Raw genomic sequence first — 26360 nt, 5'->3', positions numbered from 1 at the left:
AAGGGACAAGCAGACGCGACGAGCGGATCATAGCGACCCGGCGCCTCTCGGTAAGCGCTGAAAACTTGCCCCTTTTTATTTTTACACACAAGTGTTAAGTGCAGTTCAAGTTCAACGAAAATATATCGTGTACCTGGGCTCGTTCAAGACCACGTGCAAGCGTCAGATTCGGGAAACCAGAGACTAGGACCACGAAGAATTGACACTATATCCTGCATCCTATCACCCGCAATCCCGCAAAACCGCAAAAGTGCCAAAGAGCAGGCAAATCAGCGGATCTCTTAGGCGCGTAGGGGCATGTGGGCCGTGCTTTTCGGCCACAAGGTAGCCTAGCTGCCTGCGGGTTTATCTTATTCAGCTATGCCGAATGCCCTGTCGCGGTAGTCGGAAGTTCAAATCCACCCCCTCTCCCCCGTGTTTTTTTTTCCATTTTTTACGATGGTGTATCTGCATTTGATATTCTCCAGTGCACAACATCTGCAAGCTTGGACTGACGCCTGACAACAGCAAAACATTCCGAGAGCGAGGGGGCTATACTAATCGAGGTACAACCATATAAGAAAGGTCCACTAATCTTGAACAGCGACTTTCCCTCAAGAGATCAGGAATTGTCCTCCGTGGTGTAGTATTCGACCGCAACCTCTCTGACGATATGTACAATTAAAACATGGCCTTAGTACCCAGCAGCACCGGAGAATCTGACCAAGACGGCGGGCAGACCTCTAACGCAACAGAGGGTGCTAAGAATTTCTGGGTCCGGACATGCTGTCAGTGGAAGCTGACCCAGTCAACATCGAACAGTCAAACTCTCTCGAGCAGAGTAGCTTAACAGGAGGCTTTGAGGAACGATCAGACGTTGTTTGCGATATTTTAAGCCTTAGTAAGATTTGTAGATTTGGGTATGTGCCAGGCGATGAGAACGACGCTGAAGTGGCGCGCGAGTGGAAAAACAGAGACGACAACGGCGTCGCGTTGACTCCTCTCATAAAAGTGCTTTTACACGTCCTCTTCGCCGACTTTCCCGTCTCCTAATAGGCTGCGACAATATTGTCTTCAATTTGCCATGTCATTTTTCCGCCTTGTCATGAGTGAAGTGTGTCCGCAAACGTGGTGCATAGTAGGATCGGGAGCAAATAATACCACTATGAATGAGTAGAAGACGCGCACATTTAGGGCAACAAGCGCAGTGAACACTGCATCCTTCCAGTGTTGCTATTGCAGAATTCCGAGAGTTAGTTGCCGATAGAAAATATCGCGGACACTCTACAAAAAGAAGTTGTGCTGCTCACCGTGGCCCCCGAGGAATGGGTCTCCGGAAATTGAGTCTCCCCGTTTTCCGTACTCTTAAACACACCGTAGCGGAAACGGGCCCATTCATGCATACGAAAGAGCAGGCTGGAAGAAAAAAACAAAGTCGTGCAATCAACACACGCATAAAAGCACACTTTTTTTCTGCTCTCCGACGCATCTGTATAAATAGCAATACGTACACAGAAACTATACCACCCGAAAGAAAATTGAAACCTCTTTGACAACACTTGTCTAACTTTAAAGGAAATATTTAGGGCTGAAATGGCACTGAAATATAGGCACTGAAATGTACCTATAAACGTGGTGCTTTGTATGGTCGTGAGTAAAGAATAACGCAATGAATGAGTTGAAGACGCGCACATTAATGGCAACCAGCGCGTCGAACACTGCATCACTCCAGTGGTGCTAATATAGAATTCTGAGAGCGAGTGGCGGATGGAAAATGTCGCCGACATTCCACAAAAAGAAGTTGTGCTGCTCACTTGTGCATCCCGAGGAGTAGCCGTCCGGAAATTGAGTCTCTCCGTTTACCGTACTCGTAAAACACCCCATAACGGAAATGGGACCATTCATGTATACGAAAGTGTAAGCTGGAAGAAAAAATAAAGTCGTGCAATCAACGCACGCATCAAAGTACACTTCTTTTTCTGCTCACCGACGCATGTTCATAAATAGCAATACGTACACAGAAACTGCACTACCCGAAAGAAAAATGAAACGTCTCTGACAACACTTGTCCAACTTTAATGAAAATAATTAGGGCTCCAGGAAATGAAGAATAACAGGGAACCAATAAGTAAGCAGAGGAAATGCAAGCGTAAGCTGTGGATACCACTAGAGATCAATCCGCTATATGGCACCCGTTGAAATTTCGCTTTTAACCGTAGACGCGGCCGGGAATATTCCTTTGTGCGAGGAGCTCCGCGTTTTTTTTTTGACAACGCAATGACCTCTCTTTTTACTTTATCATGCACACATTGTGTTGCTCTTAACGAGTGATCTCATTCACATCAGAGCGTTACTTCCCCTGTGATCACATAATCTAGCAAGGTGACTTATACGAACCTTCACGACACCTCAGGGAGGTATTCATGCAATACATGTACGATGAGCCTATATGTGCCTTGACAAAGACGCGTCCACCAGCCGAAACGCTGGCTTTTGCTTTCACCTTGTTATTGTTTAGCTCATCGTATTAAGTTTCTATCTCCCGCATTCCCCATGTTTTCCCTGGTTGTGCAAAGTCAGCGGCATAGAGCGTCCTTTGAATGGTGGCAGATGCCAAAACGGGCTTTTCTTTATTGAGGATGCGAAATTTCCGCACAACAAGAACACAGAAAAATAACAGGACGGTTCTTGTCTACAGTATTCACGCAAAGAATAAGGAAGAGCAAGTAGCAACAACACCTAGCTGTAAAGTTAACACACATATTTTCAGCACATCAGAACGATCGTACTTGCGTCCATTCCATTCCTCTACATCTGCAGTTATCCTTTCTGCCGTATTTTCGTTTGTATTCCCGAAGATTCTATTGCGACCGCGTAGGTAGCAGAGCTGTGAATTGCTTGCACGCGCGAATTGTTCAAACCATGTTTGATTTGAAGAAGACACCACTGTAGGGCAAATTAGGCATACAATTCCCAAATACATCGCATTTCCCACAGCGTTCCCAGAAAACTACGGGGTCAGCTACCACCCCCTTTCCTCCCTGTCATTGCCGCTGTTCAAAGCTGTAGAAAGTCTGAAGACACCATCGGTAGCGGTCAAGGTTGCAGGCTTTGTGCGAGGCTAAGAGCGGTATTGACACGGCGGCACGACTCACCATTCTGAATAGCTACCCGGTAGCGCTAGTTTTCGGACGCCAAGGGACAAGCAGACGCGACGAGCGGATCAATGCGACTCAGTGCCACTAGGCAAGCGGGGAAAATTTTTTCCTTTTCATTTTTGCACACAAGGGTTCACTGCTCTTCGAATTCAGCGAAAATATATCGTGTACTTAGGCGCGTTCAAAACTGCGTGCATGCGTGAGATTCGGAAAACAAGAGGTGAGGACCACGGAGAATGGACACTATATAGCGCAACCTATGACCCGCAAGCACGCAAAACCGCAAAACGCGTAAAGCGCAGACAAATCAGCCGATGTCTTCGACAAATAAGGGTATGTCGGCCGTACTTTTTGGTGCCTGCGTGACTAACTTGCTCAGCTATGTCGAATGCTCTATTGGTGCAGTCAAAAGTTCGAATCCCTGCCCCCGCTTTTTTTGTACGATGGTGTATCTGCATTTGACATTTTCCAGTGCACTACATCTGCGCGCTTGTAGTGACGCCTGACACCCCCGAAAGATGCCGAGAGTGAGGGGGGCTACACTAATCCAGGTGTAACCAAATTAGGAACGCCCAACAAGCTTGAACGAAGACAATCCTTCACAAGAACAGCAATTGGCCTCCCTGGTGTAGTATTCGGCCACAACCTCCCTGACGATATCTACAAATAAACCATGGCCCTCATTCCCCAGCAGCTGCAGAGCACCTGACCAAGGCGGCAGTCAGACCTGTAACTGGCAGTCAGACCTGGAAGGTGTTAAGAATGCTTGGGTCGGGAGAGGCCGCCATTTAAAACTGACCCTGTCAACCCTTAACAGCCGAACTCTGTCGAGTGCCGCTTTGAGGACACTTTGAGGAACTGTCCGATGTAACTTGGGATATTATCGGCCTTAGCAAGATTAGAAGAACTGGTGAGGCTTATACATTGCTAAATAATGGCCATATCCCCTTCTACAGAGGTCTCCGTGATAAAAACCAATAAGGGGTAGGATTCCTTATCCTTAAGGACATGGCAGGGAATATTGACGAGTCCTCCAGCATTAATGAGAGGGTAGCTGTAGTCGAGAGGTAAAGAGAGGTAATAAGAGGTATAGATTGAACCCAGGACAAGCCTAGGCTCCGACATCTAGTCACGACGATGCGGAAGTAGATTAGTTTATTGAAGATGTTTAACTAGCGATGAGAAAAGTCTAAACTCGGTGTACAGTAGTCATGGTAGACTTCAGTTTTGAAGTAGGGGAAGGCAGTTGAGTGAACAGGCAATTGTCCGCTACGACGTCGATTGTTGAAACGCTAGAGTAGAGATGCCGGGAGAATTCACAGAAAGAAATAAGCTGAGAATAATGAACATCCCTTTTCAGGAAGCGTAGCAAGAGAAACTGGACGTGGAAAAGCTCTAATAGTGAAACTAGAAATGAAATTGATTTCATATTTTCTGCCGATCAAACATAGTGCAGGGTGAAGAAGTGATAGGTAGGGTAAAGCGCAGTGATCATAGGATTCATTTCACTTTGAACAGAGAAACAGTAAAATTGGTCAAGAAGAAACAGGTCAACAGAGAAGCAACAAGGTTAAAAGCAGGCAACTTTAGGCTCGTACATGATAACAAATATGCAGCCTTAGAACAGAGAGATGACGACATAGACGTAATGATTGAAACCGTAAAGAGGCTGGCTTCAGATGCCGCAATTGAAGTGGGAGGCATGGCGGCAAAGCATCCAGTAGGGAAGCTCTCCCATGTAACACAGGACCTAATAAAGAAATTACACGCAAAGAAAGTGCCCAATTGATATTCGCCATTATAACGTGAGAAAGACTGAAGAGGCCGTAAAAAAAGGACGCAGCCCGAAATCAGTGAGAAGGAAACTTGGCACACGGCAAACCAAGATGTATGCACCGAAAGATAAGCAGGGTAATATCATCAGCAATCTCGAATGTGTAATAAAAGCAGCCACAGATTTCTCTACTGACCTGTACAGTACCCAGAGGAGTCGGGAGTACTTAATTCGAAAGAATAAGAAACAGGATACAGAAACTCCTCCTATAACTAAAGATGAAGTCAGAAGGGCCTTGAAATATATCAAACAGGGAAAAGCGGCAGAAGAAGATTGCATAACACTCGTTTTAATCAAAGATGGAGAAGACATAATGCTAGATAACTGGCGGCTCCCTATAGGAATTGTCTACCGACTGCAAGGGTCTCAGAAAACTGGGTGAATGCACACATTATACTAATCCACACAAAGAGGAGACGTTAAAGAACTGAAAAATCATCGGCACATTATCTTACTCCCATTGTTATATGAAATATTTACCATAATATTCTCCTATAGAATAAGGGCAACACCGAACTTTAGTCAACCAAGGGAACTGGCTTCAGGAAGGGATACTGTAAAATGGATCACATTCATGTCATTAATCACGTAATCGAGAAATCCGCAGAGTACAGTAAGCCTCTCTATATGCTTTTCATGGATTACGCAAAAACATTTGATTCAGTAGACATACCAACAGTCATAGAGGCATTGCGTAATCAAAGAGTAGAGACCGCTTAGGTAAATACCATGGTAAATATTATTACGACATTATCGGTAGATACGCATGAGACGAGCCGCCGTGAGAACGACGACGATGTGGGTCTGTGCCGTTGGCGCGAGTGAATGTCGGCCTGGCGCTCTGGCTCCCGTCTAGTGTAAATAGTCTGTAAATAACCTCTTTTGTCTGTGTCTTCCTACACGTAACATTCTGGTGGAGGTCAGCGATCCCCGTCCTCGCCACGGAATTCCGAGTGCGTTTGAACCAAACCCTTACAGACCAATCTGCTTCCACTGCTGTCGCATAGGCCACATCGCTCGTCACTGCCGCAACCGATGGCCTCCACCTCCTCGGACATACGCCGCCACTTACTCCCGCACCTTTGGACCTTCTGTCCTCTATGCCACCCGCCGTGAATCCACTGCCGCTGATGTTCCTGCTCCGAACCTTCACTACAGCCGCTCGCCCTCACCTCAACGCCGTCAATCCCGTTCGCCCCAACCCCGCCGCTTCTCTTCGCCGCCTATAACATCCCGGGCCCAGCCGGAAAACTAGGCACTGCAGCTTCTTGAGGTGAAGCTGCGTTGTCGACACTGCCCTCAAATCCTCTGCACACGTTAAACACGAACCAAAACCTTCTTGACGTTGACGTTGATGGATATCCTGTCACGGCACTCATCGACACAGGGGCACATCTTTCTATTATGAGTGCTATTATGAGTCGCCCTCTACCCCCATCACGCCCGACGACACATGCGCTCTTCCAACTCCTCCAACGGCGCCGGCCATCTTGGTCTGTGCAGGTGTCTTGCGTCAGCGAAATCCCCCTATCTTCTCCGGCACAGATGACAAAGACGTTGAAGATTGGATCTCCTCTTATGAGCGAGTGAGTGCCCATAACCAGTGGGACGATGTTACCAAGTTGAGAAACGTCGCATTCTATCTTACGGACGTTGCTAAACTTTGGTTTCTAAACCATGAAGCCGACCACACTGCGTGGTTGGTCTTCAAGACCAGCTTTACCCAAGTTTTTGGTCGGCCAGCAGCACGAAAGTTTCGTGCAGAACAACGTTTGCGCACACGATCCCAAGAGGCCGGAGAGAACTTCACGAGCTACATAGAGGACATTGTAGACCTTTGCAAACGGGTGAACATGTCAATATCAGAGGAGGACAAGATCAAACATATTATTAAGGGGTTAAAAACAGTCACACGTATATTTACAAGATATTAAACAATAATTGCAGCAGCTGACAACATGGTAGACAGCACGCGAAGTCCAGAGCCTCTTTTCCGACAAGGCTTCAAACATTTTCTTTGTCAGCGTGTCACATGACCCCCGGTGGCTGAAGCACTGGCTCGGTGCTGGTTAGGAGGCGGAAGAATGATACAACATAAGACGCGCGACGTGGACCACTTCGGAGCGTTGATGAGCCACGGTTGGCTCAAGAGGGCTGATTTCGTACGTGACGTCAGTTACTTGACCCAAGACACGGTAAGGGCCAGAGTAGCGTGAAAGTAGGTTCTCCGAGAGGCCAAGCAGTCGCGACGGCGACCAAAGAAGAATCATGGCGCCCGGTGTGTAATGGAAGTCACGATGGCGGGCGTCATATAAGCGCCGCTGATTGTCCTGCTACTCCACAAGTCGACGTCGGGCAATATGGCGTGCTTCTTGTGCTTTGAGGATGGCTTCAAGGGCTTACTCGCGTGTGGAATTCAGACTAGCAGGCAGAACGGCGTCCAAAGGTAACAGAGGGTCGCGGCCAAACAAGAGGAAGAATGGAGAGAAGCCTGCGGTATCTAGGCGAGACGAATTATACGCGAAAGTAACGAACGGCAGCGTAACGTCCTAGTCGCGATGGTCATCAGAGACATACATGGAGATCATGTCAGTAAGGGTGCGGTTAAGGTGCTCGGTTAGACCGTTTGTTTAGGGATGGTAAGCAGTAGTAAGTCGCGCACCTGTGCAGAATGTGTAGAAAGCTGAAAACTTCAGAAAGAAAGTAGCTACCTCGGTCGGTGAGGAGCTGTCGAGGGGTGCCGTGGTGAAAGATGACGTTTTCTAGGATGAAGTACGCGACTTCGGTTGCACAGCTTGTCGGAAGAGCCCGTGTGATTGCATGTCGGGTGGCGTAGTCTGTTGCTTCAGCAATCCACTTGTTTTCCGAAGCAGACGCAAGAATAGGGCCTAAAAGTTCAACACATACATGGAAGAATAGTTCTGATGGTGCGTCAAGTGGTTGAAGGCGACATGCAGGGCGTGTGGTCGGCTTTTTGCGTCGTAGAGAAAGACCGCACGCAGCGACATATCCACAGACGTCATGGTATAGACCAGGCCAAAAGAAGCTCCGGCGAACGCGGTCATAAGTCCGTGACACACCATCGTGACCTGCAATCAGTACATCATGAAGCTGTGCGAGAAAATCTGACGCAGATTCTCAGGCACAACGAAGATTCGGGCAGGGCCCTCCGGGCGCATGTTAGTACAATATACCATCTTGAAGTTCAAATATGCGAAGGGAAGGATCAGGCGTCGTTGAAGTGAGCCGTTGAATAAGGTGTTACAAGGAGGCGTCCCGACGTTGTTCGGCTCCAATGTCACGAAAAGCAGCCAGAGAGAGAACGGTGACAGGTATGCCGGCCGCAGAAACATCAGGAGGGTCGAGAGGATAGCTCGATAAGCAGTCCGCATCTTGATGTAACCGGCCGGTCTTGTAAACAACTGAATAGTTGTATTCTTGAAGGCGCAGATCCCAGCGGCCAAGGTGGCCTGATGGATCTTTGAGGGACGAAAGCCAACACAGAGCGTGGTGATAAGTGATGACTGTGAATGGGCGGCCGTACAAATAGGGGCGGAATTTACCTACTACCCAAACGAGAGCCAGACACTCGCGTTCGGGGATAGAATTGCCCTCCGAAGAGTAAAGAAGGCGGCTGGCGTAGGCAATAACACGTTCTCGCCCTTGTTGTTTCTGCGCCGGGATAGCTCCAATACCGTCACCACTGGCATCGGTACCGACTTCTGTTGGAGCCGACGCATCAAAGTGAGCGAGAATTGGCGGGGACGTAAGTAGACCAATCTGCTCGGTTAAAGCACCAGCTTGCTCAGGGCCTCAAATGAATGCAGCGTCTTTCTTGAGGAGCTGATTGTGAGGGCGCACAACGTTCGCAAATTTTCGGTCAAACCGACGGAAGTAGGAGCAAAGGCCCAAAAAGCTGCGAACATCCTTGGCACATATAGGCACGGGAAAGTGTTTGACTGCCCGAATTTTATTGTGATCAACGCGTACGCGGGAAGAATCGACGAGATGCCCGAGCACAGAAATTTCACGACGGCCGAAGTGGCACTTGCACGAATTTAGTTGTAGCCCCGCCATACGGAAAACAGATAGGATCGTGGACAGGCGCTGGAGGTGTGCCTGAAAAGTCGGAGAAAAAACGATCATGTCGTCCAGGTAACAGAGGCAGATGGACCACTTAAAACCGTGTAGGAGGGCATCCATCATTCGTTCAAATGTGGCCGGGGCATTACATAAACCGAAAGGCATCACTTTAAACTGATACAGGCCATCGGGAGTAATAAAAGCTGTCTTCTCGCGGTTCATGTCATCGACGGCAATTTTCCAGTAGCCAGAGCAAAGCCCGATTGAGGAAAAATATTGTGCTTCGTGCAAGCAATTCAGGGCATCGTCAATGCGTGGTAGCGGATAGACGTCTTTCTTTCTTATGTTGTTGAGGTGTCGATATACGACGCAACATCGCAAACTGTTGTCCTTCTTTTTAACTAATACAAATGTGGATGCCCACGGGCTGCAAGAAAGTTGAATGATATCTCGAGAAAGCAGATTGACAACTTCGTGTGCTTGAAGATATATCACTCAGTAGGCGAGACGCGGTAGGGTCGCCGATAGATCGGGCTCGCATCATTGGTATTTATTCGACGTTTTACGACATATGTTTGTCTTAGAGTGCATTCTCCTAGGTCGAATATGTCGCTGTATGAGGCAAGGAGGCAACGTAGTTCTTGAGTACGCTGGGGAGGAAGGTCGGGAGGAATCATTTTTGTTAGGGCATTCAAGTCTGAAGGGACAGGGAGTGATGCAGGACTTGAACACGAGGAGCTGTCACAAGTTAAAGCCGAAATGTGGTAGTCTCTGGCTGGCGTTATTTGAGCCAGGGATATTCCGCGCCGGAGTACTCATGTACAGAGTCCAAAGTTCACGAGGGGATGGCCGGACGCGTTGTCCGAAATGACAACGACATTGTCAGGGAAAGCGACGTTATGCGAGACCAGGACATCCGGATTAGGAGATACGACGTAGTCACCGTCTGGTACAGGTGGAACGGGGGAGACACCTAGAACGACAGAAAGCTGAACTAGTTGGTAAGGATTCATAATGCAAAAAAGAGCTGAGGCGTTGCAGACAGGACGCAAGAGTAGAGAAGTGGACAACACGAACGCCGCCTATCAACTGAAGGGAGCACTGAGGCGAAAAAAAGAAAGAAGACACAAAACTCGTCTGCGCAAGGTTCCATGAAGCTTGCGCATGCGGCCATGAACGCGACTAGATACACGACATATTTCGGCGAATTTGAACAGCACCTAAAAGAACAGCACCGAGATCCGCGATGTATACGCAGACACCTAAATTAATCGCAATGAGCTTTTACCCCTGCAAAGGGTGCACCACCGTAGATGACGTTGTACTGAGTCAAAGATACCGCATGGTACGCATTTGGAATACGGAGCTGGTTTTCTAGGAATAAACAGCGCTTGCGCAAGGTGATGGTTCCCGGCGGGCAGTTGGAGACGTGTCAACGAGAAGAGAGAATGAGTCCCACTGTAGGTAAAATTGATGTTACGGCGGTAAGTAGCTCTAAACGACCAAAATCAACCACATTGAACCATAGACCACACCGTCTCCAATTTTTACCCCCTGGCCTCTCTGTCAAGAGAAGGCTCAGCCAGGTGTCAAAGACAAGGTCAACGTATTCAAAAGAACGCCGACGTAATTGCGCGTTAAATGCGATAATATTAAGATATCACAAGAGTGAGTAACGAATACGAAAGCGGAGACGGAAAGATACAGAGTACACGGATGTAATCAAAATTTACCCAATGAATCATTAGAACTCCCATTTTTGCCTCGTGTTCGTCGGCCTTGTCTTCTTCAGCGTCTACACTTGGTTGGCACTATGTTTTTCCTCGTCTTTTTGCTGCCGGCGCTATTCCAAAGGAGGTATAGGCCGTTCAATATTCGACAATTTTCCGAAGTCAGCAGGTTGTGCTACCGCTTAAATGGCGATAGGGCGGTGACGCAGGCGTTGGCTATGAGATTTACGCCAGCGATGTGCTTCCCGCATGGCGGTTCATGAAAGCGTTAAGAAGGCGCAGCGGCAGCACAACCGGGTAAATGCTATGCTCGTTTATATGCGGAATGTTTGCGAGCCGTGCTGTCATGACGCACAAGCGGTCATGTCACGTGGTATTTAGTTTCGTATTATCCAGGCATCCTCAGGAAGGGGAAAACACTAATACGTCTTTTATTCAATGGGATGGGTCTAATAATATAGGTCTGTCTTTTAGGTCTTGATTTAAAGATATGATGATGATGTTATTACCTCCTTGCAGGTTCTTTTCAATAGTTAATAAAGGAGTCCTGCCTCTCCACAGTAAATAAAATTAAATTAAGTTTGATGCTTTACGCATAAAAGTCACCATCTGATAATAAGGCACTCCTATGTGGAGGTCTCCTGAATAATTCCAACAACCTGGGAACACTTATATCTATACACAGGGTTGTTTTGGTATTTCCCCCGCAACAAAACGCGACAGACGATGCTGGGGTGCAATAAGAACATCGTACGATGACGTGCTAACCAAATGCAGAGCTGCCAATGTTTATGGAAATAAAAAAGATGGGCTAAGTTTTGTACACATAACTTTTGCACGACGATTAAACGCTGACTCATTGGTGGTTATATTGTTTCCGACGGGACGAACAGGGAACCAGAACGCGGTATGAAATGTGCCCGAGTTTCTATGAAGAGACCTGGAATTGACAGCATTTGGGAAAGGTAATTGGTGTTAGATGCTCTAATTATAATTATTCATGATTAGTTAGTATTCCGCTCTACAACGCGAAAGGCGCTTCAAGGGGCGGCCAAGGATTTCGTCAGCGGATGTATGTGCGTTCGACGATGTTGATTGTGCTTTGGTTGTGAGTTTGCTGCATTGTATTATGACGTACTGCATGGCGTATCATATATGCTAAACATGTCCCTAGCATGACAGAAACGAAAATGAGGAGACTCCTACTGCCACCACGCGTCTGCCGGTGGGGGTGACTCATAAATGGCGATGCACCCCCGTCGCCTGTCTCTGGGCGATCGGAACGCTAACTGGTTACATATACTCGCAGTATGTATTCCATATACGTATGGTTGACACGCCTTTCTCTTTTGTGCTATAGCTTCGGCGCGCCATTCTAAGGTGACTAAAGGAGAAACAACGAAGGCAGACGTTCTAAAATGTTTGCGCCAAAGCATTCGGCAGGACGACCACCACTTCTCGTCTTTTGGACAGTTATTACTCATGCACGACATCGCAAGGCCGCATACCAGTGCATCAGTCCAGGAATATTATGTCTAACGGTATACGCGCGCTCTGCCGCACGTTCTATGTTCACCCAGGCGTTCGCCGTGATAATTTAATGTCCATATGTGGCGTTGTCCCGAAGACGGACGCGCCACGGGTATGTGTGCAGACATCGAAATTTTTGTGAATAACCTGATTAAGCGCTGCGCAGATGAAGTTCTCTAATTTTTCCCGTAATCCGCAAAAACGGTGCAGCTGAGTAAAATCCGCTCAAGGTACCATTTTAGAAGAACTAGAGTCATTAATGCGTATGTACAACACTAGTTCCTTTTGGACTCTTAGGAAAGGAAATACGATAATGTCTCTAATTTGCCATGTAATTTTTCCAACTGGTCACAGGTGAAATGTGCCCATAAACATGGTACGTCGTATGGTCAGGAGCAAAGAATAACACAACGAACGAGCAGAAGACGCGCACATTAAAGGCAACCAGCGCGCCGAACAGGGCATCACTCCAGCGTTGCTATCAGAGAATTCCGAGAGTGAGTTGCGGATGGAAAATATCACGTACACTCCACAAAAAGAAGTTGTGCAGCTCACCGTGTCCACAGATGAGTAGATCTCCGGAAATTGAGTCTCCCCGTTTACCGTACTCGTAGAAGACCCCGTACCGAAAATGCGCCCATTCATGCATACGAAACTGTAGGCTGGAAGAAAAAATAAACTCCTGCAAATAACGCACGCATAAAAGGACACTTTCTTTCTGCTCTCCCACGCCTGTTTATAGATACCAGTACGTACACAGAAACTGCACCGCCCGAAAGAAAAATTGAAACCTCTTTGACAACACTTGTCTAACCTTAATGAAAATATTTATGCTCCAGGAAATGAATAACAGGGAACGAACAAGTGAGCAGAGTAAACGCAAGCGTAAGCTGTGGATACTACGAGAGATCAATGCGCTATATGGCACCCATTGAAATTTCGCTGTAAGCCGCATAAATAGCCGGGAATATTTTTATGTGCTATTGCCTCGGCGTTTATTTGACCACGCAACCATCTCTCTTTTTACTTTATCATGCCCACTTTTTGATGCTCTTAATGAGTTGTCTCATTCACATCAGAGCAACACTTCCGCTTCGATCAGATATTCTAGCAAGGTGGCTTAGACGAACGGCAACTACACCTCAGGCAGGGTTTCATGCAATATATGTGGGATGAGCCTAAATGTGCCTTGACAAAGACAAGCCGACTAGCCAAAACGGCCGCTCTCACCTTGTTCTCGTTTAGCTCATCGTCATAAATTTCCATCACCCCCATTCCCCGTAGTTTTCCCTAAAGCATTGAATGGTGGTAAATGCCGAAACGCGCTTTCTTTCAGGATACAAAATTTCCGCACAACGGGAACAGAGAAAAATAATGGGACGGTTCTTGTTTGCAGTATTCACGCTAAGAATAAGAACAGTCAAGTAGCAACAACATCTAGCTGCAAAATTCACACACAGATTTTCAGCCCGTCAGCACGATCATATAGGCATCCATTTCTTTCGTCTACATGTGCGGTTGGTCTTGCTTGCTTATTTTCGTTTCTATTCACAAGATTTGTATTGCGGCAGTGGTGATAAAAGAGCGGTGAATGGCTTACAATCGCGAAATGTTAATGCTGGGTCCGACAGTTCAAATAAGGCACCACTGCAGGTTATGTGAAGCATACGATTCACAACTCTTTAGCGTTATGGCCCAGAAAGTTCCCAGAAAAACTACGGGGTCATTCAACCTCCCCCTCCCCACCCCCCGCCGTGGCATTTACCTCGTCCCATTAGCTCTAGTTTAACTGCTGTCCAAAGCTGTAGCAAGGCTGAAGACGATATTGGGAGCGGTCAAGGTCGCCTGCTTTGCGCGAGACTCAGAGCGGTATTGATACGGCGGCACGACTCACCATTCTGAATAGCTACCAGGGAGCGATAGTTTTCGGACGCCAAGGGACAAGCAGGACGCGACCAGCGGATCATAGCGACTCGGCGCCTCTCGGTAAGCACTGAAAACTTTCCCCTTTTTATTTTTACACACAAGTGTTAATTGCTGTTCAAGTTCAATGAACATCTATCGTGTCCCTAGGCGCGTTCAAGAGCGCGTGCATGCATCAGATTCGGGAAACAGGAGGCTAGGACCACGAAGAATTGACACTATATTGTGCATCCTATCACCCGCAATCCCGCAAAACCGCAAAATCGGCAAAGGACGCACAAATCAGTGGATCTCTTAGGCACGTGGGGGCATGTGGGCCGTACTTTTTGGCCACAAGGTAGCCCAGCTGCCTGCGGCTTTATCCTACTCAGCTATGTCGGATACCCTGTAGCGGTAGTGGGAAGTTCAAATCCACCCCCCCCCCTCCCCCGTGTTTTTTTTTCATTTTTTACGATGGTGTATCTGCATTTGAAATTCTCCAGTGCACTACATCTGCAAGCTTGGACTGACGCCTCATAACAGCGAAATATTCCGAGAGCGAGTGGGCTATACCAATCCAGGTACAACCATATTAGGAAGGTCCACTAATCTTGAACAGAGACTCTCCATTACCAGATCAGGAATTGTCCTCCCTGGTGTAGTATTCGACCACAACCTCTCTGACGATATCTACAATTAAAACATGGCCTTAGTCCCTTGCAGCAGCGGAGCATTTGACTAAGGCGGCGGTCAGACCTCTAACGCAACAGAAGGTGCTAATAATTTCTGGGTCCGGACATGCCGTCATTGGAAGCTGACCCAGTCAACATGGAACAGTCAAAATCTCTCGAGTAGACTAGCTTAGCAGGACTCTATGAGGAACTATCAGACGTTGTTTGCGATATTGTAAGCCTTAGTAAGAGATGTAGAACTGGTGAGGTTTATTCATTGCTAAATAAGGGCCATGTTCTCAGCTATAAAGGACTTCGTGATCAGAGGCAATGCCAGGTAGGATTCCTAATCCATAAGGACAGCGGGGAACATTTACATATTCTACAGCATTAATGAGAGGAAGGCAGTAGTCGTAATCAAACTTAATAAGAGGTGCAGATTAAAGGAAATACAAGCCTACGCTCCAACATCCAGTCACGACGATGAGGAAGTAGATCAGATCAGACTTTCTGCCGATCCCAGCATAGTGCAAGATGTACAAATGATAGGTAGCGTAAAATGCAGCGATCATAGGATGGTGAAGGCTACGATTCACCTCAATTTGAGCAGTGAAATAGTAAAATAGGTGAAGAAGAAACAAGTCAACTTAGAGGCAGTAAGGGCGAACGCAAACAAATTTAGACTCGAACCTGCAAGCAAATATGCAACCTTAGGACAGAGAGATGATGATGATATGATGATGACATAGGTGTACTGAATGAAACCGTAACGGGGTTGGCTTCAAAAGCAGCAGCTGAAGTGGGAGGCAAGGCGCCAAGGCAACCAGTAGGCACGCTCTTCCATGTGTAGCTCTTGCAACGGCCTAATAAAGAAACGGCACAGCATACAAGTGTCCGACTCATGATATTAGGATAGAATTCACGGAACTGTCAAAACTGATCAACAAGGCGAAAATAACCGATTTCCAAAATATAACGTGAGAAAGACTGAAGAAGCTATAAGATATGAACGCCGCCTGAAATAAGTGAGAAGGATACTTGGCATAGGACAAACCAAGATGTATGCACTGACAGAGAAGCCGAGTAATATCATCAGCAATCTCGAAGCTATAATAAAAGCAGTGCAAGAATTCTATACTGACCAATACAGTACCCAGAGCACACAGGAGCACTCCATTCGAAACAATAATGAAAAGGATACAGAAACTAAACTAAACTAAAGATGAGGTCACAAGTGCCTTCCAAGACATGAAACGTGGAAAAGCGGCAGGAGAAGACGGAAAAACAATCAATTTAATTAAAGAAGGAGGAGACATAATGCTAGAAAAAAATGCGGCTGTCTATACGCAGTGTTTACCGACTGCAAGGACCCCAGAAAACTGGAAGATGGCCAACATTGTAGTAATCCACAAAAAGGGAGATGGTAAGGAAATAAAAAATTTTAGGCCCATTGGCTTATTTCCAGTATTATACAAAACATTTACCAAAATAATCTCCTATAGAATAAGCGCAACACTGGACTTTAGTCAACTAAGGGAGCAGGCTGGCTTCAGGAAGGGATATTGTAGGATGGGACACATCCATGGGTGATTAATCAGGTTATCGAGAAATCCACAGAGCACAATAGGCTTTCTTATATCGCTTTCATAGATTACAAAAAACTTTTCATTCAGTAAAGATACCATCAGTCATACAGGCACTGCGCAATCAATGAGTAGAGACGACTTACGTAAATACCCTGGAAAATGTCTCCAGAGATTCCCCAAAGTAGGAAGACGCCGATAAAGAAAGGGGTCAGACAAAGAGACACAATCTCTCCAGGACTATTCACTGCGTACTTCGAAGAAGTATTGCAGCTATTAAACTGGGAAGGTTTGGGAGTTAGAATCGACGGCGAATACCTCAGCAACCTTCGGTTTGCTGATGACAATGTCGTTTTAGCAACACTGCAGACAAGTTACAACTAATGATTGAGGACCTTAACAGGGATAGTGTAAGAGTGGGGTTGGAGATTAATGTGCAGAAGACAAAGATAATGATGAATACCCAGGAAAGGGAACAATAGTTCAGGATCATAAGTATACCTCAATAGTCTGTGAAGGAGTACGTTTACCTTGATCAACTAGTCACAGGGAACCCTGACCATGAGAAGGAAATTCACAGAAAAATACAAATTGGTTGGATAGCATATGGCGGATATTGCCAGCTCCCGACTGAAAGCTTACTTGTATCATTAAATAGGAAGGTGCGCAATCATTGTATTTTACCGGTGTTGACATATGGGGCAGAGACTTGGAGACTGACAAAGAAGCTTCGGAACAAGTTAACGACCGCGCAAAGAGCGAAAGAACAAAGAATGCCAGGCATCACTTTAAGCGACAGAAAGAGAGTGGTTTGTATCAAAGAACAAACAGGTATAGACGATATTCTATTTGACAATAACCTAAAAAGATGTCGCTGCGTAGGTCATATAATGCGCAGATTAGATAAGCGTTCAACCAATAAGGTGACACAATTGGTGCCAAGAGAAGGAAGCGCAGTAAAGGACGGCTGAAGATTAGGTGGTGCGACACAATTAGAAAATTTGAGGGTGCTAGTTGGAATCCTTGGCGCAGGACGGGGGTAATTGGAGATCGCAGGGAGCGGCCTTCGTCCATATCATCGGCAAATCGATGGTTGCTGAGATATTTACCGTCGATCCTTACTTCTGAGCCTTCCCAGAATAATAGCTTGAATAGCTCTTCCAAGCACGCAGTGAATAGCATCGGAGAGATTGTGTCTACTTGTCTCAAACCTTTGTTTATAGGCATCTTCCTACTTTTTTGTGTAGAATTAAGGTAGCTGTGGAACCTCTGTAGATATTTTCCAAGTTATTTACGTAAGCGGCCTATACTCATTGATAACGTAATGCATATTTGTCTGCTACTATCTCTATTGTATCAAATACCTTTTAGTAATCTATGAAAGCCACACAGAGAGGCTGATCGTCTCCCGCTTTGTGGATTGGTGTAATGTTTGCATTATGCCAGTTTTGCGGGAGCCTTGCTGTCGATAGACACTTCGCATAGAGAGCCGCCACGTTTGCAAGCATTATGTCTCCCCAATCTTCGAATAAATTGACTTTTGCTCCATCTTCTGCCGCTCTTCCCCGTTTCACATCTTTCAAGGCCCTCCTGACCTCATCGCCAATTATAGGAGGAGTTTCTGTATCCTGTTCATTACTATTTTGGATGGTGGTATCGTAACTCATCTGGGTACTGTGCAAGTCACTTGAATATTCTTTCGCTGATTTTACTATACCTTCGAGATTGATGATATCACAATGCTTATCCTTTCAGTGCGTGCACCTTGGTTTGTGCCATGCTAAGTTTCCTTCTCGATGATTACAGGCTGCGTATATTGTTTACGGCTTCATACGATTTCTGACTTCATAGTTTCGAATATCACTTATATTCGCCTTGTTGATCAGTTTTGAGAGGTCCGCGAATTCTATCTTGTCTCTTGAGTTGGACACTTTCATTCTTTGTCGTCTCTTTTTAGAGCGCAGCTCTTTGGCGTCCGTTCCTGGGTTTCGCGTCGTCGTCGGCGTTGTCGTCGACCTCGTAACCAGCTCCGCCCCCCTTTCATCCCCCCAGCGCTAGCAGCGACCGACTGATACCGTTGGATGCCGCTGACGCCGCTAGAGAGTCAAGATAACGTGACTGCATAGAACACCGTCGCCGCCATGCAGAAAGAGGAGGAAAGGGTCCCCCCCCCCCCCTGTTCTTGTGTGGCGGATAGGGTGCTCTTCAGTTGCCGACGCGCCGGTTATTTCACGTAGGCCCCGGCACGTCGACGAATACGTGACCACCTTCCCACGGCTAGACCTGGTTCTTAGCGCTGCGGAAGCGAGGGTATCATATTGTTTGTGTCGGCATCGGCGGCGTTGCCCCTGAAACCAACTCCGCAGCTGGGGTTGACTCACTATCGGCGTCAGCGGCATCAGTCAGTCGCTGCTATCTCTTCCCTCCTCCCTTTATCGTGTTGTCCGCTTGCTGCGCGCGCTTCTGCCCCCATCGTTTGCCGCTGGGTGTCCACGCCGCCCCCCTCCCCCCTCTTCCTGCGAGTCTCCGGTTGTCAAAGCGCCGGCTCAAACTTAATTCCTTTCTTCGCTCCTCCTCCAATGCAACCCCTGTGCGGTGGTACCAAGTCGAACATATATCAGTACATTTCTCCGACCACAAAGCTTCCTTCATGACTGTCAAGAACAGTTAGTGCAGTCTTTGTTAAAGGAATACGTGTGAAAAATTAAAAAAATCTGTGATAGCGCATACATGTGTTGCTCGATTTCTTTGCCTCAATCTATCGAAAAGGTGAAACAGCTTATTTGCTGCGCTCAAATTTCGCATTGGGAAGTAACGTAATCGTCGGTAATTTTTTTAAGTCCTTTGTTACTTGGGAGAGCTTGCCTACTGGCTTCCTTGGTGCCTTGCTTCCCACATTACTTGCTGCCTCTGAAGTCAGCCTAGTTACGATTTCGTTCATTACCTCTATGTCATCTCCATCGCTCTTCTCTAAGGCTGCATATTTGTTTAGAAGTACGAGCCTAAATGTGTCAGCTTTTACCCTTACTGCCTCTAAGTTGACCTGCTTTATCACAACCAATCTTACTCTTTCTCTGTTCAAATTGAGGTGAATGCTAGCCCTTACTAACCTATGATCACTGCACTTTACCGTACCTATCACTTCTACATCCTGCACTATGCTGGGATCGGCAAAAAGTATGAAATGTATTTCATTTCTTGTTTCACCATTAGGGCTTTTCGAAGTCCACTTTCTGTAACTACGTTTCATAAAAAGGTGTTTACTATTCTCAGCTTATTTCTTTCGGCGAATTTTAACGGCATGTCTCTTTTAGCAGTCCTAGAATCAACGCCGAAGTTGCCAAATGGTTGTTCACCAGCCAGCTTTCTCTCCGCTTTGGCATTGAAGTCGCCCATTACTGCAGCATTTTGTGTTTTTACTTTTCTTATCGCTAATTCAACATCTACATGGAACTCATGTTGCTGAGCGTCATTGTGACTGGATCTTGGAGCGTATTGCGTTTAATCTATTGCTCTTATTAAGTTCATTATGACTACTGCTACCCTCTCATTATTTCTGCAGAATTTGTCAGTGTTTCCCGCTATCTCCTTATGAACTAGGAATCCTACCCCGTACAGCTTCTTGTATGGAAGACCCCTATAGCAGAAGACGTGGCCGTTACTGACAACTGTATAGGCCTCACCAGTTCTTCTGATTTCGCTAAGGCCAATGATATGCCAAACAATGACTCATAATTCCTCAAAGAGTCCTGCTAAGCTAGACGCACTCGACAGAGCTCGCGTGTTAAAGGTTGCCAGGGTCACGTATCATTGGCGGCCTCTATGGCTCCAGAGATTGTCAGCCCCCTTTGCTGCGTTACCCGTCGGACCGCTTCTTTGTTCAGGTGCTCCGCAGCTGTAGGCGACTGAGGGCCATGGGTTAATTATCGGAATCATAAAGGAGGGACTGGACGAATACTGCACCAGGGAGGCCAATCCGTGTTCCGGTGAAGGTGCGTCTTTGTTGAAGCTTAATGAGCTTTCCTAATTTCGGTATACTTGGATTAGTAGTGCCCCACCCAATCTCGGCCTCTTTTGCCGGTGTCAGGCGTCCCTCCAAGCCTGTGGATGCAGTGAACCGGAGGAGGAGGGAAAATTCAAGCTCGCTATCGTCTGATAAAAGAAAATGTCATTGAAGGATCAGAACTTCCTATTATGGAAACTAAGCACACTACGTAGCTCAATCAGGAAGTCCCGCAGGTGGCGAGGCTACCTCATGGTGGAAAAGTACGGCCCAGAGGGGCCTACGTGGCCAAGAGATTCCTTGGTTTATCCGCAATCGGCGTGTTTTGGTGATCGCCATATGTTGCACGATATAGTGTCAATTCTCAGTGGCCCTAACATCGTGGTAAGAAATCTCACGCACGCATGCGGCCTTGAGAACTCCAAGGTAGAGTATATATTTTCGGCGGAATTGAACAGCACTTAAAACGCGTGGAAATAAAAGTAAGAAAAAGGAAACATATTTCAGCGTGTACTGAGATACACGATATGTTTTCGGCGAATTTCAAGACCACCTTAAACAGCACTCAAGCATCGGAAAATTCTTCCTGAACGAGACGGGACTGATACTGAAGCGCCGCCCAAGGCTGAGGCATCACATGGGAGTAGGATTCAGTGGCAGAGACTTTCGCTCAAAGGGTCCATCCTCCGGGGTGCGAGACTGGCCGCCAAACAATATGGTTCTGAACCGCTCGTAAAATAGGCGACCTCGGAAGCGGCCTTGCCCTTCAGTTGGAAAGCGATTACATGACGCCTCCTTTAAGGTTATGCGTATGCGTCTGCGATCAGTTATACATTGTTGGTAGACATGGCGTGGGGAAGATATTCACATGACATTTGTGCCGCACTTGCAATGCTTGCAATTTAGCCGTTGCGAACACATGCTATCTACAGGAGTACAAACGGAAACCAGCAAAAACAAATATACGTGAAAAATAGAAGTAATAAATTGACGCACCCAACGACCTTGTTTACTTGATGAAATTGAGTATGTGAACTTGCAACTGTTGTAAAGTTCACATACTTTGCAACAGGATACTGCAAACCTTCTCATCATTTTTTTTCTCTTCCTTTTGAGCGACAACTCGAAAGGCAGTGCGAGGCATTTCAGTAGTGTCAGTGTAAGTCAATTTCGTCTATCTGAAATGCCTGAAAACGTGCCTGAATTATCTGCGAATTAACGCTGCCGGTGGAACGACATGGTATTTCTCAGTGGTATTATTATCGTGGATTCGTTGTCTCCCGTACGTATGCGGCCATGAACGCGGCTAGATACGTAATATATTTCGGGAAATTTGAACAGCACCTAAAACGTGTGAAAAAAGTAGGAAAAACGGAAAATGTTTCAGCGCTTACCGAGATGCAGGATATTCACACGTATACTTATCTTTATCGGGCAACCACGTTTCGCAGCCTAACAAATGTAATCGCATGGCGTGGGACGCGCCTGTATGTATCCGAAGTTTCTGGAACGTTATCGATGCTTCTATCCGCTGTCTGTTGTCGCCGAACGTTATGTTATCTGATTTCATCACCTGACGCGAATGGTGTAGAACTTTGTGGAAGGCACGCGGGTCCGAACGATTAGTCTGGAACATTCGACGACTGCTCTATAAAAGCCGACACGCTTGACCCGCTGATCAGATTTTCGACGATCGCCGACTGTGTTCGCCGCTCTCGTTGTGTTTAAGTGTAGCCTGTTTTGTGGGCACAGGTTCGCCCAATAAAAGCTAGTTTTGATTTTCACAGTACTGCTACTGTGTTCTTTTACGTCACGACCACGTAACATCTGGTGGACGTGCTTGTGTGTTCATCTACCGAACGCCCCCGCGAAGCCGCGATCCAAGCCCGAAGCCCGAGGACAAAACCGACATCGCCCAAGGCCAGCGTGCTAGCCGCAGACTGCAAAGACTGCCCCCATAGCACAGACTTCTGCCTGAAACGACAAAGAAGATAGTGGTCAAGACAACCCAAATCGCTGCCCCAGTGTCCCGCGTTATTCTACAGCAACCTCGGGACCCACCAACCTTCCATGGAGCAGCAACTGCAGACCCGGAATCCTGGCTGGAGACGTACGAGCGAATCGCGACTTTCAACAACTGGGACTCCGACGAAAAGTTGCGGCACGTATACTTCGCCCTAGAAGACGCCGCCAGAGCATGGTTCGAGAACAGGGAGTCGACATTGAGAAAATGGGACGTGTTCCGTACCGGCTTCATGCGCACCTTTACAAGCGCCGTGCGCAAGGAAAGGGCCGAAGCTATGCTGGACGCCCGAGTACAGCTACCTAACGAGAACGTAGCCATCTTTACGGAAGAAATGAGCCGTCTCTTCCGCCACGCCGAACCGAATATGCCTGAGGAGAAGAAAGTCCGGCTACTTATGCGTGGTGTGAAGGAACAACTTTTCGGCGCAATGATACGAAACCCACGGACGACCGTAGAAGAATTCCTTCGCGAGGCCACCAGCATCGAGAAGACACTCGAAATGCGGAACCGGCAATTCAACCGCCACACGAGCTCTACAAACTACGCAGGAATTCAGTCACTGGCTACCGACGACCTGCGCGAGACTATCCGAGTGGTCGTGCGGGAGAAGCTGCAGAAGCTGTTCCCGTCATCACAGCCTCAAGTGACTTCGATTGCCGACGCCATGCGTGAGGAGCTCCAACAACAACTTGGAGTAGCCGCTGAATCGCCGCAACCTCAGCCGCAAGCGATGACATACGCCGCTGTAGCCCGCCGTCACGTTCCCCCTCCGCGCCCACGGCTGGGCGCAGTGACGACACAGTTCCGTCGTCCACCACCACCCCCGCCGCCAGCACGCCAACCCTTCAAGCAACGCGGCATTCCAAGGAAGACTGACGTTTGGCGCACCCCCGACCACCGCCCGCTCTGCTACCACTGCGGAGAAGCCAGCCATGTGTACCGCCGATGCCCATACCGGGAGATGGGACTGCGAGGTTTCGCCGTTAACGCGCCCCGGCCACAGATTGGCGAACGACCTCGTGATATCGCCGACTACCTCGCCGCCACTCAATGGAGCCCTCGACAACCTTCCCGTTCGCCATCACCAGGCCGCTACCTGTCGCCGCAGCGCCGACCATACACTGGCCCAGCCCGGGGCCGGTCCGTCAGCCCATATCCGGAAAACTAAAATCAGCAACCGATGGAGGTGCGGTTGCTGTTCGTCGAACTGACGAAGATCCTCCACCGCCGACGAAGACGCCGAATATACTACTTCGACGGCACAACGACACGCCGCCGTTCCGATGAAATGCGGAAGCAAAGACTATGACGACGAAAGGCAGCTTGACGACGCAACGTTCTAGCTTCAGTTCAACACGACGCAGCCGTGATCCGACGCCAAGGCCTAATTGCAATGCCAGACAAAGAACCACCGACCTCGATGTGCTTCTCGACGGCCACGCAGTCACCGCTTTAGTGGACACAGGAGCCGATTACTCAGTCATGAGTTGACCCATCGCCGCTCAGTTGAAGAAAGTTAGGACTACGTAGGAAGGCCCTCAAATTCGGACCGCTGGTGGACACCTCATAACGCCGACTGGAATGTGCACGGCAAGAATTACCATTCACGACCGGACTTACCCTGTCACCTTCGTTATCCTCCAACAGTGTCCACGAGACGTCATTCTCGGCATGGACTTCCTCAACCAACACGGTGCAGTCATCGACCTGAAGTCGAAGTCAATAACTCTGTCGGAAGACCATGCGATACCGTCGGAGAGCCCTCGTAGTCACCACGCCTTGAGTGTGCTCGAAGATCAAGTGAGCATCCCGCTTCGCTCCAGCAATTGTTATTTCGGTCGGCACCGAAACACCCGTTGACGTAGAAGGCGTCATCGAAGGCGACCAACGTCTACTGCTAGACCGTGAAATTTGCGTCGCAAGAGGGATCGCTCGACTGCACGGAGGAAACACGAAAGTATTGCTCACAAACTTCAGCCAGGAGTTCAAGCACATCAACAAGGGCACGACGATCGCATACATCGAGGAAATTCTGGAAAACAGCAATACGTTTGTCCTCTCGGATTCCGCCGCATCTACACCGACGACCATGGTTCCCGAACCAGACTACGACATTAATCCAAGTCTCCCCGTGATTATGCAACAGCCGCTCAGAAGTCTGCTCCGAAGATACAAAGGCTGCTTTTCGACGTCATCGAGGATTCGACAAACACCAGTCGCCAAGCATCGCATAATCACCGAGGAGTACGCTCGACCACTCCGCCAGAGCCTTTAGCGAGTTTCACCGCGAGAACTTGAAGCTATAAGAAAACAGGTCGACGAAATGCTGCGCGACGACATCATCCAGCCGTCGAAAAGCCCATGGACATCCCCTTTTGTCCTGGTGAAGAAAAAGGACGGAACCCTACGTTTATGCGTCGATTATCGTCGTCTGAACAAGATCACGAAGAAGGACGTATACTCCCTCCCACGGATAGACGACGCATTGGATCGGCTCTGCAACGTTAAATACTTCTCGTCAATGGACCTCAAATCTGGCTATTGGCAAATAGAAGTCGACGAAAGAGATCGCGAAAAGACGGCCTTCATCCCCCCAGACGGCCTCTACGAGTTCAAGGTTATGCCATTCGGACTGTGCTCAGCGCCTGCAATGTTCCAGCGCGTGATGGGCACGGTTTTAGCAGGATTGAAGTGGCAGGCCTGTCTCGTTTACTTGGATGACGTCGTCGTCTTCGCCGGAAATTTCGACGATCACCTGAGGCGGCTTGCGACAGTACTAGAGGCCATCAAGTCATCAGGGCTCACTTTGAAGCCGGAAAAGTGCCGCTTTGCTTACGATGACCTTCTGTTCCTAGGCCACGTTATCAACAAATCTGGTGACCGCCCAGACTCGCAAAAGACGGCTGCCATCGCACAGTTCCCGCAACCCATCGACAAGAAGGCAGTGCGTAGATTCCTTGGCATGTGTGCCTACTACAGGCACTTTGTCAAGGACTTTTCACGCATCGCTGAGCCATTGACACGACTAACTAAGTGTGATGTTGAGTTCAAGTGGGAAACGCCGCAGTCCGACGCATTTGAAGAACTTAAACGACGCATGCAGTCGCCGCCGGTACTTGCGCACTTCGACGAGTACGCCGATACAGAAATCCATACTGACGCCAGTAGCCTAGGCCTCGGTGCCGTTCTAGTCCAGAGGAAAAACGGAGTCGAACAGGTGATAGCTTATGCTAGCCGGTCGCTGTCAAAAGCGGAAGGCAACTATTCGACGACCGAAAAGGAATGCCTCGCCATCGTTTGGGCTACAGCTAAATTTCGCCCTTATCTATATGGCAGTCCATTCAAAGTCGTCAGCGACCATCACGCGTTGTGTTGGCTAGCGAGTATAAAGGATCCTTCAGGACGACTGGCGCGGTGGAGCCTCAGACTACAAGAATACGACATCACTGTAATCTACAAGTCCGGACGAAAACACTCCGATGCCGATTGCCTATCACGCGCCCCCATTAACCCGCCGCCGCACGATGACGAAAATGACGACGCATTCCTTGGAATGATAAGCGCGGAAGACTTCGCTGAACAGCAACGGGCAGACTCGAAGCTAAAAGGCCTCGTCGAATATTATCTTCCTTCACGCTTGAAAACAATCTACTCGTGAAGAACTTCTCACCAGGCCGCACCACCTACCTTCTTGTCGTTCCGTCGGCGCTACGTCCACAAGTACAGCGCGCACTACATGACGATCCGACCGCTGGACACCTCGGATTTTCGCGGACACTATCGAGGATACAAGAAAAGTATTATTGGCCGCGCCTGACCGCTGACGTCGCCCGTGATGTCAGAACATGCCGAGACTGTCAG

At 48.0% G+C, this 26360-nt stretch overlaps 1 protein-coding gene across 11 annotated transcripts in view; it reads right to left on the bottom strand.

Moving 5' to 3' along the window:
- The window catches only part of LOC135916263 (uncharacterized), a 303600-nt gene that overhangs the window by 71155 nt on the left and 206085 nt on the right, over positions 1-26360 (bottom strand). For all 11 annotated transcript variants that reach the window (XM_070520992.1, XM_070520999.1, XM_070521000.1 and 8 more), the window contains 3 exons: positions 12870-12996; positions 1794-1901; positions 1290-1395 (listed from right to left, as the gene is read on the bottom strand). In XM_070520992.1, the coding sequence (XP_070377093.1) occupies positions 1290-1395; positions 1794-1901; positions 12870-12996 (341 nt within the window). The remainder of the gene's footprint in view (positions 1-1289; positions 1396-1793; positions 1902-12869; positions 12997-26360) is intronic.

The sequence above is a fragment of the Dermacentor albipictus genome, chromosome 6, assembly GCF_038994185.2.
Source record: "Dermacentor albipictus isolate Rhodes 1998 colony chromosome 6, USDA_Dalb.pri_finalv2, whole genome shotgun sequence".
Taxonomy (NCBI): Eukaryota; Metazoa; Arthropoda; class Arachnida; order Ixodida; family Ixodidae; genus Dermacentor; species Dermacentor albipictus.
Note: the sequence above shows the minus strand (reverse complement) of the source record. Positions and strands in the feature narration are given on the sequence as shown.